The 12,984-nt window shown below is 39.6% G+C and overlaps 1 protein-coding gene across 1 annotated transcript in view; it reads left to right on the top strand.

Moving 5' to 3' along the window:
• Col28a1 (collagen type XXVIII alpha 1 chain) overlaps nucleotides 1–12,984 on the top strand; it is a 175,086-nt gene that overhangs the window by 43,916 nt on the left and 118,186 nt on the right. The window contains exons 12-13 of the mRNA XM_052173229.1: nucleotides 3,959–4,027; nucleotides 5,045–5,113. Coding sequence (XP_052029189.1) covers nucleotides 3,959–4,027; nucleotides 5,045–5,113 — 138 coding nt within the window. The remainder of the gene's footprint in view (nucleotides 1–3,958; nucleotides 4,028–5,044; nucleotides 5,114–12,984) is intronic.

Raw genomic sequence — 12,984 nt, 5'->3', positions numbered from 1 at the left:
TGACTAAATCAATCAATCAAACAAACAGACCCCTCAAATCAAAACTAAACAAAACTAATCTATCACAATAAATATTTGTTTGAAATATTAACCCATTCTTCTTTTCATAGATTAATTAACATTTTTCTTTTTTATAATATTCTTTTTATTGAAAAAAGGAAGTAAAACATTTTATGATAAAATTGAAGATTTACATGGAAAATATTTCTGATAAAATTGAAGAAATCTATAGCAAATCACGCTAAATTGTCAATTTTCATGGAAAATTAAAGAGTAAAATGCAAAATGCAAAAAGCTTGTAACCCAAAACATCCAGGAAATCCAGGACACAATGAGAAGGCCAAACCTAAGGATTACAGGTATAGAAGAGAGTAAAGATTTACAACTTAAAGGACCAGGAAATATCTTCAACAAAAGTATAGAAGATTTGCATTTTGCATTTTCTTTGACTGTTGAGCCAATGTTTTTCTATGGTATCTTCAGTACCTGAGATTCTTTCTTCTATCTCTTGTTTTCTGTTGTTGATGTTTGCATCTATGACTCCTGATTTCTTTCCAAGGTTTTCTATCTCCAGAGTTGTCTCCCTTTGTGATTTCTTCATTGTTTCTACTTACATTTTTAGATCCTGGATGGTTTTGCTCAGTTCCTTCACTTGTTTGTGCTTTACTGCAATTCTTTAAGGGATTTTTGTGTTTCCTCTTTAAGGACTTTTACCCGTGACCCATGTTCTCCTGTATTTCTTTAAAGGAGTTGTTTATGTCCTTTTTGAAGTCCTCTTTATCAGCATCATGAAATACAATTTTTAAATCAAATTCTTGCTTTTCTGGTGTATTGGGGTATCTAGGACTTGCTGTGGTGGGAGAACTGGGTTCTGATGTTGCCATGTAGCCTTGGTTTCTGTTTGTAGGGTTCTTACACTTGCCTTTCACCATCTGGTTATCTCTGGTGTTAGTTGGTCTTCCTGTCTCTGGCTGGAGCTTGTCCCTCCTGTGGGCCTGTAAGCCTGTGTCCGTACTCCTGGGAGACCAACTCTCTTCTGGCAGGGTCTGTGCACAGAAGCATGTGGTACTGCCTGGCTCCCTGGTGTAAATGGTGCCTAGAAGGCTCCTGTCTTAACCGTGCCACTGATCATATACCCTTGCCCTTCTAGCTGTTCCCTTCCAGAGAGATAAGAAGGTGGAGATGTCACCTTCAGGCTCAGAAGTGGAGGCTCTGCTGGGAGATCACTCTCTCCTGGCAGGCCATGCACTGAAGGCTGTGGAGCCGCCTGGCTCCCTGGTACAAATCAAGGCTGGAAGACTTAATTAAAATTTTTCTTGTTAGTTGGAATTTCTAATAGAGTAGGTCATCTTACACCAATATTAAAAGAAATATTTTATCCTGTAAAAACTAGACATATTTTTAAATAAATATATTTGGGATTTAATAGGACTGTTTGGACTTAAACCATATACCATGTGTATTTGGGGGTTTGTTAATTATTGAAATAAGGCAGAAAATAAAAAGTGCTTAAAATTCTACTTGTGTTTAGTATTCTTCCTAGGTGCTGCTTTTGGTGTTTGTGTTGGGGGGAGGGAAGCATGTCTTAACCTTCTTTGTATTTACTATATGCTCTCCACAGGGCACAGTGTCCTTTTATGTACTATGTGGCCAGCTATCCTCATGGGGATCATATAACAGATATAGGCATTCCAAGTTGGTTGGAAAGTATAAGAAAATGTAAGAAAATAGTTTTTAGAGAAAAAAAAATTCAACATCTCCAGGACTCTGAGTCTTTTCTTGCCCTCACTTATATTTTAAGATTAAGAAAAAAAGATTCAAATTTAGTATGAAATTTTATGCCTGGTATGAAATGAAAGAGAGAGAATTTTCATGGATAAGAACATGTAAAGTAAGAATGGCCTTTAGCTTCCTGATGGGAAACATTTAGAGAGATCAGGAGCAACTGTAGAATTTCAAAAGGAAGAAATTCCATTTGATCCAGCTGCCAGATTGACTTTTCTTGATGGCGGAGCAGCACATGCTGTGAATGCCATCACATAGGTGCCGTAGTGAGCATAGGACCCTGATGCTCACATAGATTTCCTTTGCTTTAATTCATTTTGTGCTTGGATGTATTTGGGGAGTTTCCTCCTTTTCCTTCTCCTCCTCTTCCTCTTCCTCTTCCTCCTCCTCTTCCTCCTTCTCCTCCTCTTCTTTTTCCTCTTCTTTTTCTCTTTGTACTTGGTCAGAGCCAACAGACTCCTCTAAAGCCATGTCCTTCTAAGCCAGTATAATATTGCTCTCATTAGCATCTGTCCCCTCTAAACTCACTAATCAAAATTAGTGAAAATCCTTTTGTTTTCCTTAACTTGAGCAAAGTCTGGTCTCTGTGTATGTCTTACTTACTGTAACTGCTAGTCAAACAGGTTACTGGGTTACCTGGAAGGAAAGCTGTGGATAGAATGGAGTGGCTGGAGAAACGTTGAGCCAAGACAAATTTCCTGACCAAGACTCAAAGTTTAAGGGGGGTCTCCAAATATATATAGGTGGGGGAAGACCCTTCCCCTAAAGGCTGGAGAATCTCACAGGATTCTCCACAGGCAGCTAGTGTCAGGTGGCTAGTGCCTCTCAGGAAACTGAAGGTCCTTGGAGAACAATGGGCTTCATCTTGGTGTGAGCACTCACCCTAGGTGGAGGGGATTATGGAATTCCCACTCAAAGACTGGGAAAGGAACTTCACCTTGGTCAATGTCAAATTCCTGCCAGGTGGAATGGTGCCTACATGGCTCTCTACAACTTACCTCTTGCAAGCATGAAGAGAAATCTTTAATATAGATGAAGCCTGACCTTGAACATGAGAGTGAGTAGAAGTATTCATTAGTATAAATTAATGGGTCATATATGCATATAAAATTTTGGAAAAGACATACTAAAATCAATCAAAGTAATAGGAAGTTAATTTTAAACTTTTATATGTATGTTTTAAGATACATTACAGATTCTCCATAATGAAGATGTATATCTTTGAGAACAGGAACAATTTAGCATTATACAAAAGGCAATTTGGGTCCCTTAACCCATCATTAGCTCCCATGACTAGAGACCTGAGTCACCAGGTGTACTGGCTGGTTTTGTGTGCCAACTTGACACAGGCTGGAATTATCACTGAGAAAGAAGCTTCAGTTGAGGAAATGCCTCCATGAAATCCAGCTGTAAGGCAATTTCTCAATTAGTGATCAAGGGGGGAAGGACCCTTGTGGGTGGCGCCATCTCTGGGCTGGTGTTCTGGTTCTATAAGAGAACAGGCTGAGCAAGCTAGGAGAAGCAAGCCAGTAAGTAACATCCCTCCATGGCCCCTATATCAGCTCCTGCTTCCTGATCTGTTTGAGTTCCAGTCCTGACTTCCTTTAGTGATGAACAGCAATGTGGAAGTGTAAGCTAAATAAACTCTTTCCTCCCCAACTTGCTTCTTGGTCATGACGTTTGTACAGGAATAGAAACTTTGACTAAGACATAGGGCATCATACTACATCTTTAAGAGCAAAATATAGCTTCTTATTGCCTTGAATAGTAACGACGAAAGAGGTAGTAGTTGGGTAGGGACCAAAATGGATCTGTCAGAGCTCTTGAAATAGATTTGTGGAATGAGTGAAAAGGTTGTATCATGACTTTCATGGGTAAAGACCATTTCTTTCTCTCTTTCTTTGTACCTTCCTACATAAAAAAATTTAAAATTGACATGACTGGGTAGATATAAAAAAGAATCTAGGTGGGGTCAATTATCACATATCCATTAATATGTTTAAAATATATTTAAATTGTATTTAAAAAACTAGAGGTAACTGAGGGCAGTAACTTTAGTAACTTTTTAGACTTTGCTGTTGTTCTCCGAACTCCTACTGCAACACTGTATACCTAAGAACTGCCCAACAAATACTATGGAGCCGACCTAACAGTCCCCTCTTTTCTATTCTAGGGTGAGCCAGGTCCTCCTGGTCCTTATGGTCCCCCAGGAGCCCCTGGTATTGGACAGCAAGGTGTTAAGGTAAAGATATTGCTTCTTTGTCCATAGATAACTATTGAACTTATATGGGGCTTGGAAAGTAGGGCATAAACTCTTTTCAGCCCTTTTCTTCAGCAGTTGCATACATTTTGGATCTGTGGACACTGCAGCATTCTGGTCTGGGACAGTAAGCATAAGAATACTCAAGATACATTTGATTGGATTGGAGTGAAAACTTTGTTTCCAAATACACAGCTTCTCATAATGTATAAGTGGTTCTGTTGGGTTTCTTGGGCTTTAAAAACTAATGTGCAAATACACTATTGCGAAGTGTAGCATCTAAACAGGTAAACCTACCACCTGCTCACATTACATAAACAGAAACTAGAGGTCCAAAATACTGAGTAAGTAAATGCTGGCAGGGAGATTTGTAGGGATTTGGTACGAAGCATCCTGGGATGCTGTGGGTCACACAGAACATATGAGATAGCAGAGGTACATAGTGAATTTAAATGGACTTTCAGGAGAATAAGACTTTAATACAGAATTGAAAGGGAACAGTCCTAATTCAATACATTTAGAAGGTAATCAAGTGCCACCATGCACAGCATTTCAGCGATCAGGACATACAGACTCCAGGGAAAGTGGACCTCCAGTGGGCAAAGGAAGTGCAGAAGCTTCTTCTGAAGGAGATCATGTGTGAAACACAGCTTAAGGAGAGGTGAAATGGCCAACACGGGGACAGGGAATGGGTGACATTTTAGGATAGTGGCAGGGAACAGCACATATCTTGGCCATCTCAGAAACTGCTGTTCATTTTCCCACTTTGACACTATCATTTATAAGTGCCAGAGATAATGAGTTGCATTTAAACAAGAGCTGGCGAACATTTTTGGACAATTTGTTTGCTCTAATTCACATCAGCCTCCTCTGAATGGTTCCTAATGTTCCTGACAATGAAAAGTTTTGCTATTTATCCCTGTTGAAATCTCCAGCTCATTTCATATGATCTTATTATTTATTTAAAAACTCACCCTCTAATGGCTTTTCCTGTCTCAGGGTGAAAGGGGCCAGGAAGGAAGAACAGGAGCCCCAGGACCGACTGGGATTGGTGAACCTGGACAGCCAGTAAGTGGAAAAGCTGCAAGTGGAGTAAAGTGGGAGAGGATAGTTCTCATGTGTTCATTCTGGTAAAAAGAAACGCCCAAGTGACTCTACTGTGTATGTTTTTATATTTAAAAGTCCATTAATATTAGAAGCATGTAAAAAAAAAGGTATGCATTGCTATTTTTATTTTATTTTATTATTATTTCATGCTTGAAATAGTGCTATATGCATTATATACATATGTATATACATACATGTGTGTATGATGTCTTCAACTGGCCTTTCCTCACTGTAATCTCTTATAAGATTAATTAGCTTGACAAAGAAAAAGAGATCTCAGGTGTCAAAGTTCCCTAGGAGGTGACAGAGCTGGACTGAGGTCTACTTTCCGCACATGGTAATGGATACCACTGTAGTCCTGAGAACAATGGGGCTAGAATCTGAGGCTGAAGATCTTCTCATTATGTAATCCTTAAGAATGCTCTAAAGCTAGGCTTGGTGACGGGACAAAGATAAAGCCTGTTTTATTCCAAGCTTCCACCTTATGGAGCTCTGAAGACTGCTATTGTTGGAAAAGGAAAAAAGAATTCTGTCAAGAGAGATCTGAGGAGGAAATGAATAAAACATGACTCTTCTGTTCTGAGGAGCTTCATAACTTCTCAAGTGATCTTTATTCTGAGCAGGGAGCTGAAGCTGGCTCACCAAGGCAGAAGCGAAAGCAGCTAGCCACAGCAGTAATCTCCTTACTTGGTTTGGCATTGTGTACTGCCTCATGGAGTCACTAACAGAAACACGTTTCTTTGCAGTACCTGTGAAGTAAACAGTAGGGTATTGTCTGAGGTTTTGCATTATCTGAATGTGTGTGTGTGTGTGTGTGTGAACACACGCTGCACATGATTTCAGGGCTCTAAGGGGCCTGCGGAGGGTATGAGATTCCTTGGAGCTGGATTGGCAGGTGTTTATGACTTGTTTCAGTGTGGGTCTTGGGAACTGAACTTGGGTTTTCTGCTAGAGTAGAAAGATCTCTAATTGCTGAGCTCTCTCTCTGTAGGCCCTAATTTGACCCTGACATCAATTCCTCATTAACATTTCATCATTTCAGTCTAACTAAATTAATTCTTAGTGTTATTATATTTTTCAGTTAACATTTATTTTTACCCACATAATTAATATATAATTTTTACAGCGGTTTCTTATTTGTTTCTTACTCTTTCTACTTTATTTTCTTACTTTTATTTTATAGACAAGGTCTCATGTAGCCTAGGCTTGCCTCAAGCTTCTTATAAAGCCAAGGATAACCTTGGATTTCTGAACATCCTGCCTCTACCTCCAGAGCTGGGATTACAGGTGTGTGCCAACCTACCGAGTTTATGGTGCACTGTGTATTGAGCCGTGGGATGCATGGATCCTAGGCAAGTACTCCACTCTGTAGACCAGGCTGAACTCGAACTCAGAAATCCACCTGCCTCTGCCTCCCAAGTGCTGGGATTAAAGGTGTGCACCACAACTACCCAGCCCATCTATTATTTTTTGTAGGGCTGGATTTGTGGAAAGATATTGTGCAAATTTGGTTTTTATCATGGAATATCTTGGTTTCTCCATCTATGGTGATTGAGAGTTTTGCTGGGTAGTCTTTGCTGGCATTTGTGTTCCCTTAGGGTATGTATGAGATCTGCCCAGGATAATCTAGCTTTCATCGTCTCTGGTGAGAAGTCTGGTATAATTCTTGTCTGCCTTTATAAGTTACTTGCCCTTTTTCCTTTACTGCTTTTAATAGTCTTACTTTGTTTAGTGCATTTGATGGTTTGATTATTATGTGCAGGGAGGACTTTCTGTTCTGGTTCAGTTTGTTTGGAGTTCTGTAGGCTTCTTGTATGTTTATGGACCTCTCTTTCTTTAGGTTAGGGAAATTTTCTTCTATACTTTTGTTGAAGATATTTACTGGTCCTTTAAGTAGTAAATCTTTACTCTCTTCTATACCTGTAATCCTTAGGTTTGGCCTTCTCATTGTGTCCTGGATTTCCTGGACGTTTTGAGTTACCAGCTTTATGCATTTTGCATTTTCTTTGACTGTTGAGTCAATGTTTTCTATGGTATCTTCAGCACCTGAGATTCTTTCTTCTATCTCTTGTATTCTGTTGTTGATGCTTGCATCTATGACTCCTGATTTCTTTCCAAGGTTTTTTATCTCCAGAGATATCTCATTTTGTGATTTCTTTATTGTTTGTTTATTTCTTTTTTTTTTTTTTTGTATTTGTTTTTTTTCGAGACAGGGTTTCTCTGTATAGTCCTGGCTGTCCTGGAACTCATTCTGTAGAGCAGGCTGGCCTCGAACTCAGAAATCCACCTGCCTCTGCCCCCCAGAGTGCTGGGATTACAGGTGTGCTTCACCACTGCCCCGGCTTCTTTATTGTTTCCACTTCCACTTTTAGATCCTGGATGGTTTTGTTCAGTTCCTTCACTTGATTGTGTTTTCATGTAATTCTTTAAGGGATTTTTGTGTTTCCTGTTTAAGGACTTTTGCCTGTTGACCCATGTTCTCCTGTATTTCTTTAAGGGAGTTATTTAAGTCCTTCTTTTTTCTTTTTTCTTTTCTTTTTTCTTTTCTTTGTTCTTTATTTTCTTTCTTTCTTTCTTTTTTTCTTCTCTTTCTTTCTTTCTTTCTTTCTTTCTTTCTTTCTTTCTTTCTTTCTTTCTTTCTTTCTTTCTTTCTTTCTTTCTTTCTTTCTTTTTTCTGAGACAGGGTTTCTCTGTGTAACCCTGGCTGTCCTGAGAACTGGGTTCTGATGTTGCCAAGTGCCTTGGTTTCTGTTGGTAGTGTTCTTGTGTTTGCTTTTTGCCATCTGGTTATCTCTGGTGCTAGTTGGTCTTGCTGTCTCTGGCTAGAGCTTGTCCCAGCCCGTGTTTGTACTCCTGGGAGACCAACTTTTTTCTGGCAGAGTCTGTGCACAGAAGGTTATGGAGCTGCCTGGCTCCCTGGTACAGATGGCAGCCTGAAGACCTCTGTCCCAGCTGTTCCGCTGATCATATGCCCTGTGTGCTCCTAGCTGTTCCCCCCCAGAGAGAAGGTAGAGATCGCACCTCCATACTCTGAATTGAATGGGCTGCTGGAACTCTCTCCTGGTGAGCCATGCATAGAAGGCTGTGGAGCTGCCTGGCTCCCAGGTGTGAATGGTGGTGGGCTCTTTCTTTCTTTATTAGGACGTGCTTTTTCAGTGGCTGTTTTGAGTGAAAGTTTATTAGCAGTAAGCTCAATCATTGGCTTATATATTATTTCGTTTTTTAAATATTAAATACTATTATGTGTTTATATATTATGTAATTATATGAATAAGTATTATAAATGTTAAATATAAATGCTAAATTTTAAATAAAAACAATTTTAAAATATTAAGATTTTTAAAACTTTAATTTTGTTTATTATTTGTGTGTGTGCAGATAAGCACATTTACAGGGTAGTTCTCTTCTTTCATCTTGTGTGCTGGGGATTAAACTCAATTCATTAGAGTGGGCAGCCATCCCCTTTACCTACTAAGCCTTCTCCCTGGCCCTTATCTTCTTAGCAATGATTGAAACCTGCATTGCGTGTTGATTCCACTCTATAACATCACCACCAATCATGACATTTGAGGTGTTTGCAGTGTGTTTCTAACTTTTTAGTAATTTACCCTTTATCCAGTCCTTCATACCTTGTATGCAAATGAAGGCTTAGGTTTGCACCAATCACACAATTGCCTCTTTAGCCCAGGTCTACTAATCTTCCCTTGTGGCCTAGGTGGAAATAGTGGGAGGGTCACCTGAGTCCCTCTAGGCTGCCCCAAACTATTTCACATAACCCCAGGCAAGGCTGTGCCTTCTGGAGCCAGGAGGGTTCACTGTGTAATTCTCTCAAGGTATATTTAAGTGATGCCTGTGGTGGCCTGAGGCAGCGGGCTGGACTGGCAAGCCTTTTGTTCTAGGCAGCCCTGGCAGCAAGAGTCCAATATTTGCTAACTGGGGAGTCAAAATGCCCCAACCCTCAAGTGATTTGTTCATTTAAAGGAAATGAACACCAGTAGTGCTTAAGAACATAAAGAAGTTCTCATTAACTCTAACAGTGATTTAACAGCTTAACAGTACATAACACTTACCCAGTGCCTCAGGGAGCAGGAAACACTCTTCTCTAGTTTTCATGGTCACAGCCACAGCTTAGAGGCCAATATACAGTGTACCTCTGTGTATGACTTGTCCTTCTCTTGGTAGCTGGAACACTTTCAGAGTATAGTCAGAACACCCAATGCCTGTGCTCTGTTTACCAAGCCACTGCTATGCAAATTACACGGTCCTGACCTTGTGATGGTCTATGATTCAAGGGTAAAGACAGATCATAACAAAAGTGAAGTGAAACCCAGTACAAAGATGTTATATCAAATGCCACAATTAAAAAAGTTTTGTATTCATTTAGTTTTGTAGTTATTTTGAATTATTTAGAGGTAGCAGGAAGATTGGAAAAGTTTCTGCTGAAATCTCTTTGCTTTTGCTTCTTTGCCTGATCATTTCTAATGATCTCAGGTTTGGTATTACTCTTGGTAGCACAGTAATATAAGTGTGTGAGTAGCTGAAGTAACACTTGAGCTCTGATTCCTAACTCTGAACTGTTAGCCCTCCATGTAATTACCATGAGTGTGGCACTTATTCGGTAAGTATAAGTGACTCATAAAGAATAAATTGGCCAGGAGTCTCAGGGTAATCTCTTTGTGTGCGCAAGGTTATTCAGAGTACTTTCAATAAAAAGTATGCTCTGAAGCAGATCTCTAATTACTTCCAGGTTAAAAATAAAGATGACACCATTTGAAGACAATGGCCAATTTTTACTATGTGTTAGCACACTTATCTTTAGTGCTTGGTTTTATGAAGGGAAGTAATACTATAAATATAATGAGCAATCATATTTTATTTCATTGTTAATGTCTCCATTAAACTTTTCACGGATGAGACTGCACTAATTAGGTTTCTACATTATGCATATTTTTGGTAAAAGCCAAATAAGTTTGCCATGGTTATAATTGCTTCTCATGGTTTTATACAGAGAACAGTGAGATTGTTTATGGAAGCCTTTCTGTCTTTAAAAAGTGATGCAGGGATGCAGTACCTCAGTCGGTAGAATGCTTGCCTAGCATGCTGGAGGCTTTAGGTTCAATCAGAACTACATAAACCCTCTGTGGTGGCTCATAGTATAGCCCAGGACCTGAGAAGTAAAGATAAGAAGATCAGGGGTTCAGGATCATCCTTGGCTGCAGGAATTTGGGGTCAGGTCAATCTGGGTTACCTGAGCTCTTATCTAAATGAACATACACATGAACTAAAATTTTAAAAAATGACAACTGTTTATAAATAAAGATGTTCTTATAAAATGATAGTTTGCATAAATGACCTAATAAACCGAGGACATCATTTATCTAGTTCAAGTACCTACTATTTCTCTTCTCTGGTTAATAACCATCTTCTTTCATGTGTACTTAGCTGAAGGGCTGCAGAGCACATTAATGGTATGGAATATTACTCCAGCTTGTGGTGATTAAACCTTGGATCACTGGTTTTTAAATCACCTGTGTGCCTGTGAGCATTAGCTCTGTCCTCAAGACTTGGAGTGCATAGTTTCTTAGAGTGGCAATGCTCTTGCTGTCATCTTAGCTGACATGTTCTAAAAATGCAGAGAATAGGAGGGAGAACATGGATTTGTTCTGTTCAGTTTGTCTCTCTCCACACAGTTCAATGTAAGCCAATCCCCCCATAGACTGGATTATGTGCAGACTTCCACAAAAGGTCAGGTGTAGCAGTGGTGGGAGCCAGATCCAATTTTATTAATCAATGCTAGTAAGTATGTACAGGATGATTAATACTTAGAACAGAGATTAGCATTGTTATCAGCACTAGAAAGACTAAACTATTTAAACTCACAGCTGTTAATATGTGGTACTTATTGTTGCATACTTACTGCTGTATCTAAATCCAAAAGTCACTCAAATTAGCTTTTAATTATCACAAAAGACTGCTTACTCTTTGAAACCAGGAGTGGATCAATATGCTGTCCTAGAGCCAATACAGTTCCTTTTACCTACTGGATATTTGATGCATTAGTCAGTGTTCTGTTGCTGTGATAAAACACCATTACTAAGGAAACGTGGTAGTCGTAGTGGGGTGTTTCAGCTTACATGTTAGAGTCCATCGTGAATAGAAGCAAGCACAGAGGCAGGAACTGAAACAGAGGTCATGGAATGAAAGCTGCCTATTGGCGCCTTCTCGATGTCTGCTCAGAAATGCTTTCTTATACATCTTGGGACCACCTTCCAGTGGTAGAACAACCATAGCAGACAGGGTCCATCACATCAATAATTAATTAAAAAACCCACCCCTGTAGACGTGCCTAACATCTAATGTGATGAAAGAAGTCCCCCTGTTGAAGTTTCTCTTCATAAGTGACTCTAGTTTGTATCAAGTAGACAAAAATTAACTCGCTCAAATGACTCCTTGTCAAGTTGATACACAGACACCACTATAAATCTCTATAGCAGACACCTAAGAATTGTAGGAGTTATGGGAAACAAACCTGATGCCTTGTACTGTGTGAAAGGGTTGGAGTTCCTGAAGAGGTTAGGAGGCTGTGGTAAATGTAGAGCCTCCATGGCCATGGAACTCTCAGGATTGACAGGTCATGGAAAGAAATTGAGGCTTGATACTAGGTGTCAGGGTTGAGGTCCCCAAAGAGGCCTGGAGAGGCCATTGGTAAAGGTGAAGACTCTGTTGCTGTGGAGATCCTAGTACATTAGAGATGGCAGGACAGTGGCATGGATACTGAGGACAGTGACAGGTGTGGAGTGGAGCTGACCCGAGCCTAGGAGACATCTGTGTGTGCTATGACAGCAGAGCTGGAGGGGTAGGACTGCCTACGCCCTTTGGAGCCCAGATCACAGGTGACACATGTCAGACACAGATGTACGTGTCAGATACAGACATACAGGATTTGTATTATGCTGCTGAACTTGAGTTTTGCTATGATCTATGTGTGACTGTGCTCTAGTTCTTCCTTCTTGGAATAAAAATACTTATTTTGGATTTTAGAAAGTACTTATTTTAAAAGTACTTATTTTGGATTTTAGAGGAGCCTACCATTAAAAGATTTTAGAAATATAAAGGGAACTTGGTTTTTTAAAGTGTTGAAAATTATATAAAGACTGGGAATTTTAAACAATGAGAGTGTTTCATATTGTGATATTAACATGAGCTCTTGAGAACAAAGAATAAAAGAAAGGTTATGGTTTAATGTGTTTGTGTGCCAAGTTGACATGGAATCAGTAGTGCTGCTTAATTTTTGTCTACTTAACACAAACTGGAGTCATCTAGGAAAAGGGAACCTCCGATAAGTGACTTTTCCCTTTAGACTGGCCTGCAGGCGTGTCTGTGGGGGAGGGGGCATTCTCTTAGTTGCTAATTGAAGTAGGCATGCTCAGACCACTGTGGGTGGTGCCATCCTTATACAGGTGGGTCTAAGCTATGTGAGAACAGCAGAGGAAACAAAACAAGCCATTTCCTGGTTTGTTTACTCTTGGAGATGGTTTAAGCTTCAGTTCCTGCTTTCATGTTCCTGCCTGGATCTGATGCCTTGGGGTTCCCTGATAATGGACTGTAATTTGCAAGTCAAATACACCTTTCCTCTCCAAATTGCTTATGGCGACGGTGTTTTATCAAACCAACAGGAAACAAACTAATAGATTTGGTAAATGTTTATTGAATGAATGAGTGGACTCAAATATAGATATTCCTCTTATTTAATGTGATTTGGTTTTCATTTGTTCTATCCTTAGGGAAGAGCCCTTGTTAATGCTTTTGTTGTTAAAGTTACTGATATTAAC

The sequence above is a fragment of the Apodemus sylvaticus genome, chromosome 2 (genome assembly GCF_947179515.1).
Source record: "Apodemus sylvaticus chromosome 2, mApoSyl1.1, whole genome shotgun sequence".
Lineage (NCBI taxonomy): Eukaryota > Metazoa > Chordata > Mammalia > Rodentia > Muridae > Apodemus > Apodemus sylvaticus.
This window is presented reverse-complemented; position numbering and strand designations above follow the sequence as displayed.